The sequence below is a fragment of the Scomber japonicus genome, chromosome 12 (assembly GCF_027409825.1).
Source record: "Scomber japonicus isolate fScoJap1 chromosome 12, fScoJap1.pri, whole genome shotgun sequence".
NCBI lineage: Eukaryota > Metazoa > Chordata > Actinopteri > Scombriformes > Scombridae > Scomber > Scomber japonicus.
Window position 1 is genome coordinate 22,183,130 of NC_070589.1, and position 25,014 is coordinate 22,208,143.

General features: G+C 37.0%; 1 protein-coding gene across 1 annotated transcript; it reads left to right on the forward strand.

The window, feature by feature from the left end:
* The first annotated feature begins 3,560 nt into the window (after positions 1-3,560).
* On the forward strand, positions 3,561-22,514 carry LOC128369031 (macrophage mannose receptor 1-like). The gene is made up of 31 exons (XM_053329985.1): positions 3,561-3,681; positions 4,298-4,654; positions 5,064-5,234; positions 5,457-5,612; positions 6,401-6,511; positions 7,398-7,535; positions 7,656-7,832; positions 8,515-8,669; positions 8,823-8,936; positions 9,094-9,209; positions 9,334-9,482; positions 9,580-9,779; positions 10,574-10,689; positions 11,261-11,333; positions 11,458-11,611; positions 12,552-12,590; positions 13,049-13,212; positions 13,342-13,403; positions 13,896-13,996; positions 14,137-14,279; positions 15,773-15,878; positions 16,159-16,286; positions 16,543-16,581; positions 16,783-16,885; positions 17,417-17,649; positions 19,254-19,419; positions 20,309-20,461; positions 20,609-20,725; positions 20,905-21,060; positions 21,745-21,774; positions 21,911-22,514. Exons 1-31 carry the CDS (start codon positions 3,579-3,581, stop codon positions 22,156-22,158), a joined length of 4,278 nt encoding a protein of 1,425 aa, XP_053185960.1. The 5' UTR covers positions 3,561-3,578; the 3' UTR covers positions 22,159-22,514.
* The last annotated feature ends 2,500 nt before the right edge of the window (positions 22,515-25,014 follow it).

Consider the following 25,014-nt stretch of genomic DNA (forward strand, 5'->3'; position numbering starts at 1 on the left):
TGCTTGTCTTTATAGCTCTCAGTGCACACCTCACTCTTTTTACCTCAGCAAATCAGAGCGCTACATCTCCTGTTGAACATACAGGCACTGATACAAACTGTGATGTGATGATAAATATGTGGATAAAAAATGACCTTCAGTGAATGAGAATCAAAGTCACAATAAAGTGGGAATATGATTTAGAGACTGACATTCATTTACCACAAATACTCTCTTAAATTAAGGTGGGTGACATCTAATTTCTTGATAGATATATAGTTTTACTCTGTGATGAATGGAAATTTCTTTTTACTGTATCTTATCTGACTTTCCAGCTGCGAGATAAACAGTCCAGAAACTCAATGATCCGGTTTAAGGACCTGAGGTCAGCATGTACTCTGCATAACAGTGGTGGAAATAATCATAAAGTCAATCTGAGGTGGAGGTACTGAATCTTGAATCACTTTGCTGCAATAAAATGGCTCATCTCAATGGAGTGTTTCAAGCAATAAGATGCGAATACGAGCCTGCTCTGTGTTATGTTTATCTTATTAGCAAGACATCACAAAAACTAGTCTTTTAAGTCTTGCATCAACAGTCTAGTCCACCATGGGCTCTGTAAGTCAAATCTTCACTCAGAGAGCAATAGATGCTTAAGAAGGTAAGAAGTTCAGGATTTATACTGGAGGAGGACAAATTGCTGCATTGGGAAGAGGTGGTGTAGCTAGCTATACAGTATAGTGTTGCTAGCATATGCCTATGGTAGTATATAACTTTAGAGAACACAGGTCAACTATCTGTGATAATATGATGTCTGAATGTGACTTTGAGCTCCTATGTGGTGAAATGATCATGAAACATACCTGTGCATATAATAAAGTCACATTTGGTTGAATGTGTTCATGAAGTTTATGGGAGACATAAGGTTGCTATCCATACAATAATCTTTCCTATCACAGTATCACAGCTGTGTCTGGCCAATAAAAATGAAGCTGACATTATTCCACAAACAGCACACTATCAAAATGCCAGAGCACAGGTTTATATCACTAGAACAAAATCAGGGAACAATCAACATTGCACAATAGGCTGACAGAAATTCTGCCATTCTGATCATTATGTTTTGTTTCTTTTTCCCAACCAAACCATTTTCTTCTTGGGATCAGATCTTTGTGACAACCCTCTCTTTAACCAAGTCGACAGAAGCAGCACGTCATTTTGTGCACCGACATAAAATGGAAAAACAAATCACACGTAACCTTTAAATTTGGCACTGTGCTGATCAGGATTTGGAGTGCACTGCTTGGACCTGAAGAACGGAGTCAATGGTCAGAGTGAATCTGTATCACGTGGTTGCACTGGGTTTGTCTTTAGCTTTAGCTCTCAATCAGTTACGTAAAGTAAGTTCTCATTTTAGTCTTCCTGTTTTGTCCAGATTTACGCTGGGTTGTAAGACATTGGTGGGAAAGTCTGTTCATCCCAGATGAACCATTTTGTAAAACTGATTAACTGTGGTAAATTGCGGGCTTATTGGTAGCTTGGCCCATTTATGTTTGCATACTTCCTACAGTTTTTCCTGTTGTGATCATTAGTTTTTGGTTTTGGTTTATGCTTAACATGATCTGATCTATTGTGCATTGTAGTTTTGGTTGTCAGTTGCATTACTGCAGTTTTCCGCACCTGAGGTTTTCACAACAGGCTAATGACAATAGTGAGCTTGCTGCAACGGCAACTATAAATGCAGCTTTTGCAGTGGATCACATCTGTGGTTTCTTTAGTGTAAATTTGGGTTTTTTTTGTATTTTTTTATAAATCAAATTGAGAGTGATGCTTGACATGCTTGTATATAATAATGATTGAAACAAAGCCATTCAGAAATCACAACTCTAAAAATCATTGGTGTACTACACTGAAGTAACAGAGCTTCATAATTCAGTGCAATCCTGCAAGCCTTAAAGGAGAATAACCAAAGAGGAAGTGAAAATACAAAATGCTATGATAGATGTTAAGGAAGAGTTGGAGAGCAAACCTCAACATCTGAATGCATCCACCCCAAAACAGGATATTGTATTGCTACACTCAGGATGCACAAAATGTTCTCTTTATCAGCAACAATGAAATACCACACTGGTATAATGAGCTCATGAATAATTGTGTATGCCTCCTTTCATTTATCATAGCATTTTGAAAGAAAATCTTGGTTGTTTGCTGACTCATAATTTCAAAGTTGTTGCCTGGAGGATAGTAAAGTGTTTGTGGTCACTTCTGAAGGAGTCAGCAGTTGTGTTGCAAGGTGCTTTTCGGTGGTTGCTTGATTGATACTTGGGGGCAAGACACAATATTGACTGAATCAAGTAAAGGACACAGGCTCATAAATATTTTTTTCCTTACACAATCATTACAAAAGAGTCATATGTAAAATTGTTAATTACTTTTTCCCAAGCACTCTGAAGTTACTTTCTGTCAGAGCTGCGTCAGTTAACAATTTTATGCCATTGATGTGTGAGGGGCACCAACAGGAAGTCAGCTGGCTCAGCCACAGGAAGTCTGAAAAGCAGCTTCCAGTTTTTTAAACTCCCCCCTAACTTTTAGTCTTTGTGGGAAAACAACAGTGATTGATAGCACCGGCTTGACAGTCTTTAAAAATCTAGATTACACAATGACATTAAACTGACAGATAGGGTGGACCCTGGACGGGAGAAATCTCAGTCAAGAGTATTGAAGTGTCTGTAGAAGGATCACAAGGTTCTGAAACTATGGTCTAGGTTTGCACTTAACAAGATTGAATTTTTGTGAAAACAAATCCACATAAACAGGTCATCATTACAAAGACACAGTGTGAGCCACTATGTGCCTATAAATGTGTTCTTACAGCTCTTACATTGTTTATTTCTTGATTAATTGCTTTACACTAACAATGTTTTTATAGTTTAACAAATTCAAAAAAGGCTGTGACTGCGATGCAAATTTAGATTTCAAATGTGGAGCCTGAACAGACAATAATGAACATTCAGTACACTATACTTTTGACCATGGGGATTTTGAATGGACTATATTGTGTAGAGGTTAACTGTAAAAAACTGGAGAATAAATTAAAATGATTGGGAGTAAATACTGAGCATTACATAATAAACAGTGAATGATTTTGGACCCCGTAAAATCTTCAGCATTGTAGACTTTGAGCACTGCCCTGCACTTGCACTTACAGATTTCAGTAACATATCAAAAGTCAGTGAGGATGCTGGACTGAAATCTGATGAGTCATGTTTGACATAAATCTCTTAGACATCATTTTTTTCAGGAGAGGAAGTGGATGGGGCAACATTTTGCCATTTCTGGAGAGTGACATCCATGCAAGCAAGCAAGAAAGCGTGTGTGTTTGTGTCTGTTACCTCTACTTCCCTCCCAACCCCCCTCCCCTCCCCTCCCTTTTTTTTCACCAGTAGCAAAATGTTGAAATGTGCCAATCTGAAACATGACACTTTCTCAATGAAAAGAAAGAAGAAGAAGAAAAAAAAAACCTGACCGTGTCATCTCTATTAAGATACCCTCCTTTTCATGGTCACGCTCATAAGTCCTCTGCTTGCAATGCATGGACAATGTCTGCTGCTCTGAGACTTATCATAAGAATGCTGATCACAAGGATAGCTCTAGCAGCCTTTGTGCTCTTCATCAAAACACCTCAATGCTCAGCAACTAATGGTACAGTATGCCCTCAAGCTTTCTTATCCGACTTATTTTGTATGTAGGGCCTTTTTTCGTTTGTCCCTTTTGTTGCAGGTTTTTGTGTCAACATGTCTCGGTACTGATGTAAGGATACTGGAAGCGATTTAGAATAGAAGTTTCACTACAGGATGGTAGTCAAAATTAATGATTTTGTGAATAATGAATATGTTATTGTTACAGGTCTTATAAATAATTGCTTTAAAAAGTGCAAATATGGGCTTAACAAATAACTAACACAAGTGTAGCAACAGACTGCATTTCAAGGATGCTGTGTGCATCTCTAATCTCTCAAAATTGAAGAGTGAGCAAAGTGAAGAGAGACAAGGTGCAGTTAAAAAAAAACAAAGATTACTGCAAACTTCTTGCATACCACAAAGTCTTACAGACAAATGAGTAAGAGCACAAACTCTGACTGTGAAAAGAAGAATGGACTTAAAGACTTTAAGTGGACATACCATGAAAGATTTGATATTCACGTTAACTTTTTTATGAATACACTTATGCATGTGACAGGCTATTAAAATATAATGATTATAATTTAGAGATCAGATTTTTAAACAGATTTTTTGCACATCTCTGTATCTCTGTGCAGATTCACCATTCTCCCTCACTAACAAAGCCACTGGTTTTTGTCTGACGAAAAAATCAACTCGCTGCCTTGACGTGCGCTGGACGACCGGTGATCGGCTTTTTGTTATCTCCACCAGAAAGTGCCTTGGAGCGCAGGGCAAAACTGTGGGCAGTGAAGTGAGCCTCTATGATTGTGACGACAACAGTGAACTTCAAAAGTGGGAATGCAAGAATGAAACACTGCTTGCCCTCAAAGGCCAACAGCTCTACATTGAAATGAAAGCTGATGAAACAGTTGCCCTCTCCAAAACAATAAGTCCCAATAACCACTTCACAATTACAGGGACATCCAGCGGTGCTTGCACGAGAACATTCAGAGGTACAGTATGAAAAACTATGTTTTGAAAAGCATTTGCCAGTCAGTTACCTCAAGAGTAACAATTGGAAATCTATACAGGCCTAATTTATTTTTGCTGCATAGAGGGGACTCTTCCTTTAGATTGGCTCACATAAGATATGGTTTGGCTACTCCCACCCTGATGATGGGGAGGTTGTTAGCTGAGTACACAAAATGCTTAACTCTAAAATATCAGGTGAATCGTGATTCTGAGGTTAGATGCATTTAATTCCACCTCTGCTGACTCTGCATGCTGGTGTAAATCAGTGGTGAAGGAAGGATAAAAATATATATTTAGGCTTATCCTAAAAATTTTGCAAAATAACATATTCATAACAACATAATCATAAAAAAAGATTTCATTTTAACAATCTCTTTTCTTCTCTTTTAGAATATTATACCATTAATGGAAATGCATTTGGCAAGATCTGCATGTTTCCATTCCTGTACAAAGACCGGTGGTTTGGGGACTGCACTACGTTCGACTCCTCTGTGAAGCGTCCTTGGTGTGCAGTGGAAACCAAATTTGAACATGAGCAGTGGGGATACTGCCCGACTACTTGTGAGTCCTGCATTTAAAATTTGAATGTCATTACAGTGAGCAGGATGCATCTTTAAATGAATTACATTATCTTTTAAGTGTAAGCACTAGGCGTATCTTCAGGCAGATTCATTTGTATTCAGGACACATTAAACTGGAAGCATAGCTCTAGATTACAGTAACACATTTGATGTTTCAATGGCTTAATAATTTAGTTTTCCGTATTTCTTTATCAATGTTCAGCCAGAGACCACTGGATGAAAAACGTTGTAACAGGAACTTATTACCAGGTGAACTCACAGTCAGTTCTGACTTGGCCCCAGGCTGAAACCAGTTGCAAACAGCAGTCTGCCTCCCTGCTCAGTATCACCAATGACCACGAGCAGGCTTACATCACAGGTAAGATGCCACCCAGTGGATATTTGCTGGTAGTGAAATGGATAGAAACTATGGTTTGTTGATGCAGAAGCCAATAAGAATTTCTTAATGACATTGGACACAAAGGTGTGTCTTAACTTATAACATTTTTTTTATTTGCATTTGAAACAGATAAAATTAAAATTACTTTACTTTTTGCTTGCTTTCCTTTGCATTACTGTCAAATTGATATTTGATCAGGCTGTAATGTAAGAACATCCAAGGGTTTTAGAATAAATGACCTGTCAATGTTTAAAATATCAGTTATTTCAAGCATTTGACTTCAAAAACCTAAAGATCAACCCACCATTTCCCTCACTAGTGAGTCCAAAGATCATTGTGACACTGTGAGCACAGAAGACAGATTGTGTAATGCATTTGGTTCAGGAGTGATATGAGCTCCTGTACTTTGGTTGCAGATGCAAAGGTCTTTCCAGGCCTGTAGTTTCCTGCCAATCATCCTTAATTTATACATACATATATTTTATAACCTCTTTTCTCTGTAAATTCACAAAAAAAACAATCATGGCCATGCTTAATATTTATAGTAAATATTCAAAGTTTTATACTTACAGTATACTGCTTCTCTTGTGATTTGCTTTCTTTGGTTAATATATCTCTGTTTGTTTTAATGTGATTTCAGTCTTTTTGTGGACTTGTTATTAAGCAATGAAAAAGAGGAACAGTGTGGAAAAAGAGGAACAGTATCTTTACTCTGTCCTTTTCCTTCTTTGTCTCTCTCAAACACACAAACACAAATGAACATGCAGTACTAATGGGATCAGCGATCCAAAAACTTTGGATTGGTCTGGTTCTGAACCCTGAACATGGCTGGCAGTGGTCTGATGGGAAGCCCTTCCGTTACCTGAGATGGGGCATTGGTAAGTCTCCGCTCCTGTAACCACTCAGACAACTCTGTTATAGTCCCCTCAAGCAGTAACCCAATAAACCACTGAGTTGTACAGTTTACTGGCAAATAACAAACAATACTCTGTGTTAGTCAAATAATCTATTACAATGGCTACTTGTAAGTGAAAGGGCTCAGTTTAAATGAGGGACCCACAAAGAGTTATCATCCAGCTTTGCAGTTCACCTCGGCTCTGTGGAGCTTTGTTGCATTGTTCAGCTCATTGTTTTGGTTTCACAGGCCACAACTTTTCAGTTCACACTCACAGCTCTCATCTTCATTGTTGATAAACCCACTATATGCTACATGTTCAGCACCAAATGACCAACAGACAGAGTTAGCAAGCAGTGCTAAAGAGCAGGATATTTACCTCAGGAGATGGTGGAGACCAAAAACAGAGCTCAAAGGATAATGAAAATTGGATATTTGCCAGGTGGCCAGCAACATGAGTCTAAATTAATGTTAATGTTGCTTCATATCTGCTGGAGTTATAAAATAGCAACAGTTTGATAACAATCCATATCAGTTTTACAGTCGATGATATGCCAGTGTTGATTTTTGCTTCCACTGCCCTCAAGTGTCCAAAATCCATTACTGCAGGTTTAATGACAAACCCATGAACCCAAACTTTTGTGTTACATTTTGATGTTCATATATTTATTATGTCCTTAAAATGTTTATATTTTAATGCATTTTTATTTTACAAGAAATTATTTTTATATTTTTAAAAAAGCTATCTTATTAATGACATTTTATTCATATTTGAAACCACAACATTGTGACCTCTTTTATGCAAATATACTATAAATCTCCACTGGTAAATGAAAATGTCTCAAGTAAAATCATCATCTTTTTTTTAGGAAATCCACTTCCTAATCCAGGACACAATTGTGCACTTATTGATGTTGCTCAGCAGTACTCCTGGCAAAGTTCATCCTGCACCAAGAAAACAGGCTACATTTGCTACAGAGATGGGCCCCTACCAATTCCTCCACAAAGTAAAAAAACATTTTTTACTCTATTCTGTTATACTCTGTTCTGTATTATTTCTTGGTGTGATGCTTTCACTGAACGACATCATCATTTAGTCCTCTTTATCTTTGTTTTTTCATCATTAGTTGAGCAAGGATTTTGTTCAAACCCTTGGATTCCTTACAATGGCCACTGCTTCCACCTTCTCCGTACTCTTCAAACATGGACTGATGCTCAGCGAGAGTGCCGCAAAGAAGGGGGGGACCTCGTGAGCATTGCAAATGTGGAAGATCAAAGCTTTGTCATCTCTCAACTTGGATATGGTGAGTGAAGGCAAAAGATTTGAGGATAGTCCAACCTTTCAAACAGTTGAAACTGTGCTGGTCTGTTTTTTGTGTTTGATATGAGAGCCAAGAAATTCTGAATAAGGAGGGAGAATACATGCACACACACAGACTTAAAATAATTGTTAACATTATACATTGTGTTCAACATGAGTGCCAGTCTAACAAAGAGTTTTATTGAACCTTTTTCATTTTTAATTAATGAGCTCACTGACTAATACAGGGGGAAATCAAGTTGTCATGTTCTCCTTTCCAGTTCGCTGCATGCCTCATCATTATTTTTGTTTCTGCCCTACAGAAATACATTTGTTTTTATAATTATGCTCAAAGCACTTAAAAAAATCTAAAAAATTAAAAATACATATTTATTTATTTATTATATGGACCTGCAGAAATAGTTTTCTCTAAAAAGGGTGAAGATGGTAAAAAACAATATATCCAAAGAAACAGATACTCAAGCTTGTACACTAAACTAATAAAATGGTTCTCCATCATGGTTTCAATATAATTTAAATTTTTCAAATCTCTACAGTTGTTCATGTTTACCAATGTTCAGATGGAGAGATACAAATAGCTCAATTAATTCCAATGTTAAGAAAGTGTTAAGTTTAATAAAATGTCATAACCACTGTTTTTTATTTGTCAATGTTCATGTCTGCAGGAGCCACAGATGAGCTCTGGATTGGACTGAATGATAGAACGACAGAAGGGCTGTTTGACTGGAGTGACCACTCTGATGTCAGGTTCACCAGTTGGGAATTTGGGAAGCCAACTGTCTCTACGGATACAAATGACTGTGTTCTCATAAGGGGAGAGGTGAGAAGCACCACATGTATACAATGGTGCACATACGATTCTTACAGGCATACACTTATATGTGAGGAAATTGCTTGGTAGCTCCCTGATAGTATCTATTATCAGTTTTCATATAATTGTATGCAAATGTTTTACAGTCAACTTTTCTTGCAGAATGGGAACTGGGCAGATCGCGGGTGTAATGAGAAACATGGCTTTATCTGTATGAAGCAGAGTGAAACAGAACGCACTGGGGATGAAGTAGTTGTGGATATAGGCTGCAAAGCTGTAAGTGAAGTTTACAAATCAAACTCTTCATCTATGAAAAAATATCTGGCCTTTGTGAGCACCTGGCTAAGCAGGGTGCATCATTAAAATCCAATATCACATTTAGCTGAAGGTCAATTCTTCAGTGCTAATCAGTGATTGGTTTCCCACAATCCAGGGTTGGAAAAGACATGGATCCTACTGCTACTTTGTAGGGACAGAGGCCAAAACGTTTGATGAAGCCAAAGATGACTGCAAGACCTCTGACTCCATCTTAGCTGATGTTTCAAATGGGTAAGAACATTTTGTGTTTTTATTAGTCACATTCATGTGATATGAACAGAAAGTATACCAACCACACACGTGTACATAATTTAATCAAACAAGACATATATAAACTTGTTTTAATATTTGCCAGGGTGGATAATGCATTTCTTATCAGCATGGTGGGACTGAGGCCAGAGAAATATTTCTGGCTGGGGCTCTCAAACCAGAAAAACATTGATGCATTTGAGTGGACCAACACAGACAATGTGAGATTTACTCACTGGAATGCTGAAATGCCAGGTATGCACAGCAGTTTTAAGTCCACTTGTAGATGTAGATGTGTCAGAAAGTGACTTCATAATTGACTTTCTACCAACTTCTCCCTTGACAATGCAAGGTCACCAACAGGGCTGTGTTGCCATGACAACTGGGGTTTTTGCTGGACTCTGGGATGTGTTGCCCTGCACCAATAAAGAGAAATACATCTGCAAGCACTTGGCAGAGGGGGCCGTTTTAACCCCTGCACCACCAACTCTTACACCTCCTAAGTGTCCAGACGGCTGGACTCAAGTGGGAACCAGAAATATGTGCTCTAAGGTATAGCCACAGGTCAACCTGGCTAAAACACAATTAAAAGATGTTACCTATTAATTTCAACAAACGAGCCACATGAGCTGCCCAGTGTCCTGCCACAATAAACTTGGTCTATTAAACATGACCAGTTATGCTACTCTAAGCAACTAAAATAATGCAAACCTGCCAAATGTGGACCATTTATTGAGTGCTTAAATACCAAATCTGTTCCAGTTATCACTTTGATCCCCTTACACTTACTCAAGAGCCACATTTCAAAATATAATATAAAAAGACAATATTCTGAACCAAATCAGAGCTGTTAATGTGTGTATTAGCAAATTGCTTGTACATTAGTATAACACACTGTAAAAATTAATAGAAGCTATGTTCTCATACTGATATACAAATGTCGGCAAAAAAACCCAAACTCAAATCTTCCAATCCCTATGACAGCATATTAGGACCATTAAGGACTCGGAATTTCTGAGATCAAAGTTGTAAATTTCCAAGAAAAAATGATCTCATATTATAAAGTGGCAAACTTGCGAGATTTTTTTTTTTTTTTACAAATTTACTAGAACTCGGAAAAAAATGTGTTATAGTCATGCATTATGCCTGCCATGGAAGAACTGATGAAATTGTACATTTCAGTTGGGTTTAGCAATAAGGAGATATTTGTTGTCTTTGCCCAGAATCACCATATCATCCTCAGCATCCAGACTTTGAAAAGACATTGCATTTCCCAATACATCGTCATACATAATCCACTGGTCTACTTTATACTTCACACTTACACCTTTTGTCTTCTATTCAAGTTCTTTACAGGGCCTCGGGCATCTGAGAAGACCTGGTTTGAAGCCAGAGATTACTGTAGGGCCATCGGAGGAGACCTGCTCAGCATCCACAACGCCAATGAGCTATTTATGAGACGGTATGAGCTGAATACATTAAATTCAATAATACACCCTTCTTGAAACAATCAATACGGCACCTATTAATATATTGTTATTAGATACATTTGAATGTAAAAGGATTGTACACAAAAACTGTCACATAATGGCAAAGTAAAGGTTTAGTACAGTCTACTGAAATATCAGTACATACAGTTAATAAATGACTAGAAATGCTCTGCATACTCTGTTACGGAATTGAGACATGTTGGTTTTGACAGAAGCACCTATTTTAACCGTCAGTGTTAATAGAGTCTGTTCAAAACAGATTCAACACACGGGTAAATACAGATTTCACAACATGTTTGCATCTTAAAAACTGGTACCTACAGTTAAACATTGATCCATTAGTGAACATCACACTTACATTGCTGGTTTCTTTACTCCTTGCTGTTGTTCTCATCACTTTAGTTGCATCTTTCCTCTAGAGGGAGATAACACGCAGGCACTTAAGCACTTTAGCTTTAAGGAAATACTGCAAAATGAAGCAAGAGCATTTTAAAGATTTTAGGTTTAATTGTTTAATTATTTATATAATTTTGTGTACTATAGCCATGGAAAAGCCTGGATTGGACTTCATATCCCTGACGGAAACACTGGTTACGTATGGAGTGATGGCTCCGCGGTTAGTTAACAGTGTTCTACTTTCTTTTTTCAACTAATTTGATAACATGAATAATTTAAACTTGTGTTTTTTCCCCTATTTTAAGGAAACCCATTGATTTTTGTGATTTTCTTTTTCTTCACAGGTGAACTTTCAACACTGGCAGGACGGAGAGCCAAATAATTTTAATAATGCTGAATCTTGTGCTGAATTCCACATGAGTAGTGCTGATGAAAGTGGGTCTTGGAACGATGTGCACTGTGAGAGTTACAATGACTGGCTATGTCAGATTCGCGGAGGTATAGTTGAGAAAATGTGGACTAAATGCTTTTCTTTTGTTTCACATAGTAATTAGTTTTAACCTTCATCCAAGAAAAACTAATTCAGATACACACTTTCTTGCTCAGTTTCATTGGTGGAGTGATTCTCCAGTTTATACAGCAAGGCTTCCAATTTCCACAAAATACACAAAAAAACATTGCAGACAGGGGACAATATTTCATACTAAATGCAATAACATTATTCACACTGAAACCATGTCTGTACTGTTATCTGCATTATTATTATATATGGGCAATTGCCAGTTTAGACAAGATTAGGGAACCAATTGCATTGCATTTTTGTTTGGTTTAGATTTTAACAGTGAAAGACCATTAGAAACACACACTCTGTGGGCTTAACAAATTCAAATATCTATCCTAGTGTAATGCAATCTGATATTTAACTTGATTAGTTAAAGTGACAGAAAACATGCTATAAAGAAAAAACATGAACTAAAAACATTAAAGATGAGAGATCATCATCAATTATGTAAACACAAGCACAACACCGGGAGGTCTTAAGGACAATTAAATGAAATGAGCCAACTCACACAATGGTTTAGAATCGAAAAGGATTAAAGAGACCACTGCACTTGCTACATGCATTTAAAAGCGCAGATAATGAAACAGTATTCCAGTGATAGTCTACCTCTGCATGTCAGAAATTTAAATCAGAATTAGAGTATAAGAATTGTATCCTTATGTATACACACTGTAGTCTCTAAAAATATCTCTGCATGGTTGGTCAAAGTGACAATTAAATCCTGCCAATGCTACTACCATGTTTCACCTCTGTGAGCTAAATAATCCCAAAGTATAGGAAGCAGCAAGTAGAGTGCAGAGTGATGAAAATGCCACATTTGCTTGCTGTACTGACTTTCTTTCTCTGTGAAATCAACGCTTATCTGTTTTCTTACAGGAGTGACTCCAAGACTACCTCCAAATGATACTGCATCGGGTAAGCTTTTAACTCAATTCAATGGCTCCTATTCGTATCTCAGAATTTATCTTTGTTAGGATTACTGCATAAGACAGTTAAGAGTTTCTATATTTGGCTAAATCCAAATCTGTGAAATGTGATCATATTAAATTTACAACTACTTACTTACTACGCTTAAAAAAAACAAAAAACAGAATAAGCTGTCACCAGTCCCATGCAACAATGACTGATTTTCACTTACATTGAAAGTGTGAGCACATAAAAAACTTTACATTTTCCCTTTTGCTTTACAATATTACATGGCTTACATATTGACTAAAGTAAGTTTCACTGTCAACAGCATGGGAATTTTCAGGGAAACTCAACTGATTTTCACTCACACAGAAGCTGTAAACATAATTACTATGGTATAGAAGTAGCCTAATATAAAAGCTGTAAAACTCATAAATATTAATATGTCTATAAAACCTTTGCAGACTATAATACCACGTCAGATGGTTGGCTTGAGTGGAGAGGGAATCAGTATTATATAAACAGAATGTCAATGCCCATGGAAGATGCTCGTCAGTACTGTAAAAATAGACACGGTGACTTGGTGACGATCAACAGTGAGGCTGAAAATGTCTTCTTATGGAAACAGGTAGGTATTTTTTTAGTTTGCTAAGCTGTCAGCGTGTTGAAATGTGGAACATACTGAAAGATAGTTCACTGACTAGAAAAGCAAGTCTTTAACCTTAGGTGTATTCTGTGTTTTTTTTTGTGTATACAGATATCGAGAAACTATGAGACCTACTACATTGGTCTGTCAGTGGATCTCGATGGGTCATTTTGGTGAGTATGTATGTATGGTGTAATGCAATGAATCATTAATTTTAGGGAGGGCAGAACCGCCTGATAATCATTTTTAAGCATTAAAGGTACTTAGAGTGGATAGGTAGTGGTATACTGAAAATGTTTGCTTGCTTGGGCATGCACTTTTGTGGGGCACTACAATGTTTATATTATTTTATCCTAGCAAGGTAGTTGGCCAATAATGCAACCAACTTCTCTGTTAATTTAAATCAAGGATATTTATTGTTGCTTCTAGATGACTTCAGCCTCAATCTTTCATCACTGACTCACCCATTCTTCTAACTTCATAAGTAGTTTTTTTGTGGTGTTTTTTTTCACTGATCTGGATACATTTATTGGCAGCCCAAAATTTGATTTGCCTTCTAATTGTTATTTATCAGGCAAAAAAGGGTTTACTATTATTGTTATAGAAATACATTAAATATTTATATAATCACACATTATAATTCAACTGAAATATGTGGCTTCAAGGTGGATGGATGAATCGCCGTTGGCATTTCAAAAATGGGATGAGAATCAGCCTGATTCTAATGCCTTTGATAAGACCTGTGTTGCTATGACTTACTATATGGGTGAGTAACCTAATGCTAGGCACTCCCAACTTGAAGTATTAATTCTAGATAAGATGTTCTAGACATGATTAATATGCTGCTCTAAATAAAAATGTGAAATGCTGTTGGTAAAAAGTTTCTCATTGTCTCTCATCCTATAGGCTTCTGGCGTAATTTCAACTGTGGCTATGAGTACAAGAGTATTTGTAAGCGTGGAACCTCAGCACCTGTCAATACCACTGCAGCCCCCACAGTTCCTCCTAAAGGTGGCTGCTCATTCTCATGGAAAAAATTTGACTCAAAGGTAAGGTATCTATAGACTAGGGTTACTGGAGAAAATCCCATCAGCATCAGAGACGCATCACAATATCTAAAAATCTGTGAATTTTATAGTATAACACACTTCCTGTAGCTAAAATTGTTTCACCAAACTGCAGACAGAAAGTAGGATGTGAAAGCAGACAAGGTTAAACTTACAGCATCTCCACTCACAAACCCTGAAGATACTGGTTACATAAATTGATTATGAGCTAATTAAACCAATAAACGCCCCTTTTGTTTGTTAGCTGAGGGATGGACGGACAAGCAAAATAAGACAAAGCATATGTCTTCTGCCCATTTACGTTGTGCACATTGGAGGTTTACCACCATGGAGTGGTTACTAGCACTTAAGAAGCGTCTGCAGATCTGGTTGTGCCTTCATTCCCCTTCCCTCTTACCTATACTTACTGAAGTCCTTACCAGGTGCTATTAACAGTACAAACAGCAGTCTGTCATGCAATCTGGTAGTGAGCCAACTAGCTCATTACATCTGGTTGATTTTGTACTAATCCAATCTCTCTAGTCTACTTACCTCTCACCTAAGTAAAAAGGTCCACATCAGGTGCTATTAACAACACAGCAGTCAGGGTCGAGGTCAGAGCAGAATGTATTCCCACCAGCAGACTGAAGGCATGTCCGGATCTACCAGATGGCCTTGCTGGTGTCACTTCTGCCAAATGACTTTTTGTGGTGTTCCAACGAAGATTGTCAACAGTTACCGCTTTCTCTTCCCATTTCTAGGTGATGAAATCCATATCACCATAGAGAGGTTATGATGCATGGTGGTATGGATTTAAAATGAAATGGGAAGAGAAAGCAGTAACTGTTGATGCAGTTCGTTAGAAAGACAAAAAATAATAATTTGGCATAAGTGGTGCCAGTAAGAGCATCTGGCAGACCTTGTTATACTGTCAATCTGCTGGTGTGACTCTTTTCTACTTTGCCTTGGACCTTGACTGCTATTTGTGTTGTTAATAGCACCTGATATGGACCTTTTTTAATAGGTGAGAGGTAAGAAGATTGGAGAGACTGGATTAGCACAAAATCACCCAGATGTAATGAGTGAGTTGGCTTACTCCCGAACAGAAAACAAACTAATTAACACAAATGATCACAAATAAGTGAGTAATGAAAATCCTCAATGTAAAATATCATCTATTGTAATATATTTTTAAAGAGAAAACAATACAGAAAACGTTATCAAAACAAATAACCAAAATATGACATTTATCAATAGTTTTTATGAGCCATTCTCATTTGATGCATTCCATGCACGATGCAAGTACACTATAGCGCTCTTTCAAATATAAAAGTTGTTTTTGGGCTAGAACAAAGATGAAGTTAATAAATACAGAGTTTGATAGAGACACAGGCACACAGATGTGATTACAATTAGACAGGGTTGCCTTAAATCGTAATGAAAGAAAGCCAAAGAATTGGAGAGTGAAAAATCACTATCTAATTTCTCATTTATAGTGCTACAATATCATCACTGACAGGATGAACACCTGGGAAGAAGCAAGGAAATATTGCGCTAACATAGGAGGAAATTTAGCCTCTATTCCCACAAGGCGTGTGCAAGGTTTGTTCTGTTGATTTTCCATATATTTTTATGGTGTTCATAAATATACATATCATTTGTACAATTTAAAGAGAGTGAAAAACAAATCTCAGAATTACTTTGAGTTAAGTTTTATTTTTTTTGGTCAAGCTAAGCCTTCATCATCGTCATTTTTTTCTTTACCTTGAACTGTATGAATGTACTGTCAATGTGAAAGTGTGCTGGAAACTTTTGTCAAAACTGGAAGGGAAAAAAAGAGATGCAAATTATTTAATCTCTATCTTCTTCTTCTAACTTTCAGCATTTTTGATAACCAAGATGGCTGAAGTAGGAGGAAAAGACTTGTGGATTGGTCTGAGTAGCTTAAATAATGATGGCTTTTTCTGGACTGATGGAAGACCGAGGCGATACACCAACTGGGGCTATGCTGTAAGCACACACAATATACTGAAGCAAATCATTAGATACATTTAAAAGCAGCTTAAAACCAGCTGCAGTGAAGTAGAGGTGTGTCCACAGTTATCAGTGCACTGTGGGTGTGGTTGACTCTCGTTTTGATCAACCAGTGTAATACTGCTTTTTAGTTTGGTAGTGAATTACTATTTACCGAAAAACTAAATGAATATGGCTTTGATATAACTTCTGCTAATATCTTGATATTCAAAAATGTGATCCTGCTCTTTAGAAACGGCGTCCAGGAACCTTTTATCAAAGATGGAATGAGGTAACACTATCAAAATTGATTTTAGATTAACATATCACACTTTTTTTTTTAACACACATTTTTTTCATGACATAGAAAAAACAGTTAACTATTATCAAAAATGTAGTTGTCAGATCAATCAATCAAATTAAGACTACTGAAAATATTAAACCAGCAGTATTAGTTTCAAAGAGTTATGTTATCCTTCCTTTACCTCACCAGGAAGACTGTGTTGCAATGACCAGTAATTCTAACTTTGGTATCGGGAAATGGATAGTTAAGTCCTGCAATACCACCAATGGATTTGTCTGTCTTAAGAATCTTGGTAAGTTCCTCCTTTTCTACTTCAAAAACTGAACAATGCAATATACTGTTTAAGTTAAGAATGTCTACCCCTGAAACTGAAATTGGTGTATTCCACGTGGTCAAAATAAACAATGTTAAAGCAATAGTGAAACATTTTGGAAATGTACTTGCTTTATTTCCAAAAACTTCACACTCACATCTGTCTTGTAAATATGAGGCTACAGTACAACCAAAAGCAGGTTAGCTTGTCTTAGACTGGAAACAAGACTGGAGACAAGGGAAAACAATTGGCCTTTCCCCGTCCACATGTAAAAATCTACTAACTGGTACCTCTAAAGCTCTCTAGTTAATTAGTTATATTTTGTTTGTCTAATCCAAACAAAAAACAATGTATACAAATGATAAGTTGCTGATTTACATGGGGATATGTGAATATGTATAAGCATAAAAAATTATGCTGCAGTTAGTTCCTTTGACAAAAATAATGATGCCAGTAATAATGAATGAACTTAAATCACCTCTCATTTGACTTTCCTCTTGCTCTCAACAGACCCAGCAGTAAAATCTGAAACGGAGCCAACAGTTCCTGACATCTATGTAGCTCTGGGAAACGACAGCATCAAGGCTGTGACTCAAAATCTGACCTGGGATGATGCCAGGAAACACTGTGAAGGTGATCACGCCAATTTGGCAAGCCTGCGGAACGACTGGACACAGGCTTATGTCGAACTACTGGCTATGACTCTTAAAGCCCCTCTCTGGATTGGACTTAACAAAGAGAAGGTACAAAGCTGCAACCCTCATAATAAAATCACTTTGGCAAAAAAGACGGGCTTGTTCCAGGGAAGACAACTAAAACAAAAACAAAAACAAATTTTATATAATCGTTACTTATTAATTAAGTTTCCCAGCATATCCATGGATCATGTCATGTTAAGAAATAATGTGTAAGAATTGGTCATATATTAACAGTCCTACAGCAAATATTTTAAAAGCATTGTGCCTAGCTTCGTCTACATTAAACATGGACACTTATTTCTTCACATTCAATTAATTTGGGAATGAATTAAACTAAAATTCTGTACAATTCTTACACACCATACCTTTAATTTCAGAAAAAAAGTGCAGTCTATTATTAAGATATTAAAGAACTCAGGATTTGCCACCTCTTAGTTGAAGAATAGCTCCGAATTGGCAGCGAATCTCAGAGATAGCATCCAAATAAGTGCACTAAATATTGTTACAATAGCTTCAGCCTCTTGTGATTTACAGTATGAGCATTTATGTAAAAGTGACCTTAAAGACAGGTTTAAAAAGATATAATTTCAAAACAGAACAGAATTTATGTAGTAATCTGTGCCACATTTGACGTTGTTTGGATACGAAATTTAAAAGATATAGATAAATATATTGGTAAAAGAAGCACACATCTGCTGTCTAGCCGCTGGCCACTCCCCCTCTCACACAGCACACTGAGCACAGCGCAGAAGAGTTAGAGACTATAAGGCAGCGGAGCTTTGGCTGCTAACATGTGAAATACACTTCAAAAAAATTGATAAAACTGAAAATACTTGGAATAGCCCAGTCTACTTTGGATTGTCTTTAGACTTTGATTATATAAACAACAATTCTGACTGCAAGGTCTCAAATTGAAACGAACAATAGGACTAATGGTCCAGAATTTAAGGATATTTCAGAATCCCACACATGCAAAGCACAACCAGCTACAGACAACAAGTGGCAGACAGAACGTGATGTCACTTATAGGCAGAATACCAGAGACTGATTTTGAGTCATATCATTGCAATTTTTATATGATGATGCATCATTCCACAAAATGGTTTGTCTTCTATATCAAGTTATTCAACAGACTATCTATTAGGCTACAGGAACGTCTGTCCGTCTCTGTTTTTGTCTGTTATTGGCATATCTCTCGAACTGTTCATTCCAACTCATTTCAAACTTGGCAGGTTTCTTGCACAAATAAAAATGTAACTGAACTTTTGTTGTGTAATTGTAACAATGAGCATTCAAACACATCAAACCAACAATATAGTAAAAACACATGCTGATTTTGCACTGGCACTGCACTAGTAATTCAAATTGGCAAAAAAATTCCTTTTCCAAAATGATGTGAAATCAACCACAGATTGAAAAAAACATGTTAATTATAGCACCACCATCAGCTCAGATGATGATAACTCTTATGAAGAGTTATTTTTTTAACAGAGCTACACTGGAAGGTATAATTGATCAGGAATGTTGCATACAAGTGTACATTTGTTTAATCTGTTGAGCATAGTAACACTTTTTAAAAAGACATTTGTTGAATGTTGAACTTTGCATGCATTTTAATATGACTGCATTTGATCCATCCTTGGTTTCAGACCAATGGTTATTTTAGGTATATTGATGGCTGGAACTTGAACCTTGCCTCCTGGGCCCCAGGTGAACCAAGGAAGGACCAACCATGTGTGTACATGGATGTGGATGGAAAATGGAGGACTGCTTCTTGCAATCTGACCATGAACAGTGTGTGCTTGCAGTCTACAGGTACGATTGTTAGCAGGCTTACATAAATTGATGCAGTTCATCAGTCATGCGAAGTGTCAACCTCTGTAAATTTAAGTGATAATCCTGTAAATGCAGGATTCTCCTAATTTGGCAAACCATATGTGTGCAATGTTAGCTTGTTATGAATTTGCCCTAAGCCATGTTCATGTGACTTTATATGACTGAGCTGACAGACATAAAGCATTCAGTGCTCATTAATGTCTTAAACAAAGTAAGTTTGAAAGTAAGAACTCATTAGAGAGAAGGTAAGGTGTTCAGAAACCCATCAGGAGAACAATTGTCAATGTCAGGAACACTGAAAGGAATAACAACACAACTTTATTATTGTCAATACAGTAGATCTAAACTCAGAGCAGCCCCAAAATTCCTGTTTTGCTGATAACTGTTAAGCAGAATTGTGCTTAATACAGCAACTGATGGTTGAAAGCCATCAGTTTAATATTCACTGTCCTCCATCTCCAAAATGCAAACTTTTCATGAGCTTAGAAAAACAACCGTTTTCAGTTTTGTTTTAAAATGGTTTATTTAGTGTAAGAAATAAAAGATTTATTTTAACCTTCAGTTTTCACATATGGAAATACATGGCTTTCAGTTGACAGCATATTGTGATCTATCTCAGTAATGTTTTATTGAATTCAATGGATGTCACCTACACTCACTGCTTTAGTTCATTAATTTTTTCTAGTCCCCTATTGAGGAAATTTAAGAGCACAGAAGTTGTGAAATAGCCCTCATCTAGGATCTGGATCAGAGTCACCAGACTATGATCCAGCATTGTAGTATAGAGGTTTTAAGTTCACTGGAGTTAATGTCAAAATTACTTAATTAGTTGATCCCAAAGTCTCATCCCTGTCTCTTTCTCCCACAGATGTGGCACCTACAGAATCGACCAGCTTCCCAGGAGCGTGCCCTGAAGAGTCGCCTGTGGAAAGTGCCTGGCTGCCATTTAAGGGCCATTGTTATTTGTTTGTCACACAAGAAACTGAATGGCCGCAGGCAGCTGCTAACTGTGCGATATTTGGTAAGCTACATGCCTAGAGTACACTGGACTCTCCAGTGTTCAAAACGTTGTATTTGGTTTGGTTAATAGTGTATGATGTCGCAGTATGATGTCAGTAAATATGCGTCAAGTAATCATTACAACCTATGACAATTTTTTGTTGTAAAGGTGGAAAGCTGGCCAGCATCGGAGATCCTTCTGAGCAAGCATTCATTAAAAGCAATGTGGAAGTACTTAAAGATAGCCACAGCTCTTTCTGGATTGGCCTGTATAAAACACACAAAGGTATGATCATTTTCAAGAAAAACTACTTAATGACTAATTTAAAGTCCTCCTCCAATCAAAAATGTGTTTTGCTTCTTGTTGCCTTTCAATTCAGCTTCACTGAGCAGCATTTGAAAGTTTAAAATTATTCTCTGATGTTAACCATTGGCATCCCTAACTGAGATTCTGTTCGGCCCCAGGAGTATGGAAGTGGCTGGATAACACAGTCTTGGACTACATTAACTGGAGTCCAGGCGACTTTGAAAGGGATTATGGAGAGATTGCATCTGATGATGGGAAGTGGAGTTCAGGTCGCGGTTGGCATGACAGAGCATACATCTGTGAAACACCCAAAGGTAAGATTATCATATTCATGTAAATTTTAATCTTTTTATAAACACATCTCACACAAGAAGCTCTTTCAAAATTCATCTGTTGTCAGAGAAGCCATACTCAAGAATCTGATAATCTAACATTAGACAACATCAGCCCTTGGAACCTTACTGTACACAACACAAATTGTGTCACTTTAAGATTGCTACATAGCAATCGGTTTTGTATAGTAAACTTTGTAAAATTGTAAGCTATTTCCATAACAACGTGATTCACTGTTCACTGATTCATCTATCATTTCTGTGTATGTGCAAACTTTAACTGTCAAGTAACCAGAATCTCAAACACACATTTATGAATCTGGTTAACTCATAGTTACTTATGGTACTTAATTTGCGGCCAGTGACCAGCTTACATATCCAATCCCCAGATATCAGCAAATGCTTGGCTACAAATCCCTCATTTTTTCATGTGTGAAATCCAGCAAAGTATATAAACAATACAGAATACTGTATGTGCAGTATTTGCCTTCAAGTGGCTTAGGTTATCACTCCCCTGAGATGGAGGAAAGATGATTATAAATTCTCCCCAGGGGAACTTAGACTGGATCCTGGGGTTGGGGAAGAGCTGATACAATTACACATTTATATTCTTTTCAGGAGGTTAGTTATCTGTTTTCTTATCAGTTGTTCCTATTTTCCCACTAGTGATGCCAACAGATGATGGAGCAAAACCTGGTAAGCTACACCTTAGTTGTGTAATATTTGAATGATTTAATTGTAATAATATTTTTAGAAATCATACATGTAATGCAGTAATTACAGTTATCAAAAAACACTGAGAACTGACCATCTACTTGCTGATTTTTTACAGAACCTCACAGACAAAAGGGTGATGGCAGTCGTGCCCATACAAGTTTGATTGTTGTGTTGATCATTGTGATCACTTCTACGCTGATAGTCACTGCATTCTTCTTCTACAAGAAGTCTCCTCGTCCCTTACCCACCTTTGATAATCCACTCTACTTCGGCAACGAACGATCCCAGCCTGATGTGGTTGACACCAATAAACTGATAGAGAAGGCAGAGGAAGAAAATCCTGAACCTATTATATCTCTGTGATTTATATAATAGCAGCATCTAGTGGGACATATATTTTACTGTATCACAGACTGATTTATTACACCTATGCTTCATTTGTTAGTTTTTTTTACTATATACGGTACATATTCAGTTATTTAACAACATACCATGAGTTTCAATGAAGTTGGCAATGTCTGACCTCATGGAACAACAATTTAGGCTCTAGGATGTCTCAGTGGGAATGATTTGTATTTGATTTTTTTCTTTTATCTACAATTGAATGTATATATTTGTTATATGTTATGCTTATGCCCACTAGATGATATTCATTGCTTGAAACGTGTCAAAAACTCATTGTGTGTCATTATGAAATGAACATTAAACTTGGCACTAGAAAATAATTGTTCCTTTTAGTGAGTTATTTCTTAAGAAATAAAAAAAAATAAAAAGGTCAATTTGCTTCCCGCCACTATCCATTTCTACCTGTCCAAAAAGTAATCACCATATCTCAAATCAGATTTACTGTAATTTAGTACTGTAGTATTAGGGTTAGCATTATTCTCTTGCATATTTATATCATCCTGTGTGCTTATATACAATTTATTATCAATTATGGAGTTTCTTCAAAAGTTTAACTGTATCTTTGGAGCATCCCAGCACCACAACGTCACAGGCTAAATTGCAGCCTGTTCCCTTATAACATGTCATATCCATACCCTTGTTTCCTGTCTGCCTCTTCACTGTCCAATATAATCTTAAAAAAATAAACAAATAACTAAAATAGCTGTAGCTGAAACTGGTCTGCTGTTAGTTGTATGTTATTTTTTCTAAATTTTTAGATCAACTGATGCAAGCAACAGCAAGATATCAAAATCTCTAAAAGAAAAACCCACAAAAACAAACAAACAAAAAAATAAAACAAGATGAGTTGACCCTGCACATGTACAAACTAATCCTTTGGTCATTGACCAAATCAGTTTTCGTATCACAAAAATAGTTGTCAGGCCACACATAATCAAGTAAGAAATTTGAAAAATGTAAAAGTGGAAACAGTAGTGGCTGATCTCCGGTCATCTGGTAGTTTATTCCTGAGAGCAGCACGCTCCCTCTGAAGACCTGGGGCCAGTTTCAGGAAGCAGGTTTAACTAACTCTGAGTTAAAACTTTAACTCTAGGTTGACCAACTCTGAGCTGTCAAACTCAGAGTTTTTGGTTTCAGAACAAGTGTTAACAGTTAGTTCAATCAACTCTGAGTCAAAGTAACTCTGAGTGAAGCTCGTGCATGAGATACCAAGACCTCATCAATGGAGCACAGATAACATGATTCACCATGACAACAGGAGAAACAAAGGGCTCAGTCCTCCTACTTCTTAATTAGAGTTAGAAATATTAATGAATACATGCAAATGATGAGTATATATTTAAGAAAAAAAGCTATACAGTAGCAGCAGCAAAAGAACATGAGCTGATGTGGCAGAAAATTATTGACAGTCAACAGTGAGTATTAATGAAAAAAAAGAGAAACATTTTGTCTCGAGTTGTCGACTTATTCAACATTTATATTCTGTGTATGTGTATGTGTGTGTGCGCAGCACATTTAACATTCATGCAGACCCCAACAGGTACAAAACGTAGGCCTACTTGGCAGCAACTGAATATGAAATATAAAAATATAGCTCAAACAAGTAAGGTATTTATTACAAGCAATTGTGGTGTTGTTTAGCCTGCCCTACCTCATTAAACATCATTTAAATGCTACATTCAACATGTGATATATATTTCAGTAGTTGATGAAATCTTCCAAGCAAAAAAGAAAGTCAATTTTTCAGCCATCCCAACACTGCCAGTATTTAATATTGTCTATTTGAAAGCAACACCTACATGCCTTTATACATACAACACTACAAAAGTGTAAACGTTTAAGGGCAATAGTCAAATGTAGTTTTATGTTTGGGCACTTTCACCTTAATTTAACAGTAGCAGGTATAGAGAGAGAGAAAAAAAGTTCCTCACTGGTATTGAACCAGCAACACTGTCACTATGAAGCATAAGCAATAACCACTTGGCTATCAATCACCTTCAAATACTGCATTTATGACAGCCTGACAGACGGTTGCCTTGGAAACATGAACTTGAACAGAGAACTTGTTCTGAACTGAGAGCATGTCCATGTGGTGTCGTACAGACGATACGAGGGCTGAGAATATTGTTCAGATAAATTATCGATTGTACAGAAAAATGGAAACACTCAAACAGAACATCATCAGAGAATGATAAAACATCCCAGCGGGGTCCAATCACCCTCTGACGGAGATTTGTGCTTCGTATTTGTGCTTCAATATTAACTGACTCTTTAAGAAAAGGACACACCATGTCTGACACCTCCTTCAGTCTGCGGGCTTCAACTAAAAAGGAGGAGAAACTCAGGGTTAGTTGAAAATGAACCTGCCAGCGAGCAGGTTAGGTTCACGGAGTATGTTGCCAGGGTAACTGACTCAGGGTTAAGCTGAACTGGCTTTGTGAAACCGAAAAACCAGAGTTTCCCTTATCTCAGGGTTAACTAACTCAGAGTTTTCACTAAACCTGCTTTCTGAAGTAGGCCCCTGGATCTTATTCTGTATGCAGTTAGATGACAACTACCCGTGATCCTGAGAGGTCTGGTAAGACTGTAGTTAGTGAGCAGGTCAGTAATATACTGGATGGCCAAACCATTAACGCCATAATATGTAACTATTCCTCATTAAAATGTCTTGAATGTCTTAAAATGACTAGACCTGTTATATATTTTTTTCATTTGTGTACTTACATTATCCCAAATGTTTCCAACAAGAGAAACCAAGAGAAGTCTGTAATTCTTCTTAGGTCAGTCAGTCAGTGTCATTTGATTGCCTGTCGA

What these genes read in the sequence shown, in the direction of transcription:
- LOC128369031 (XM_053329985.1), top strand. Translation starts at nt 3,579, where the DNA reads ATGTCTGCTGCTCTGAGACTTATCATAAGAATGCTGATCACAAGGATA. An exon ending in AATGAGCTATTTATGAGACG is followed by an intron (nt 10,690 to 11,260) that starts GTATGAGCTGAA and finishes TGTGTACTATAG; the next exon opens with CCATGGAAAAGCCTGGATTG. An exon ending in GGAAAAAATTTGACTCAAAG is followed by an intron (nt 14,280 to 15,772) that starts GTAAGGTATCTA and finishes TCTCATTTATAG; the next exon opens with TGCTACAATATCATCACTGA.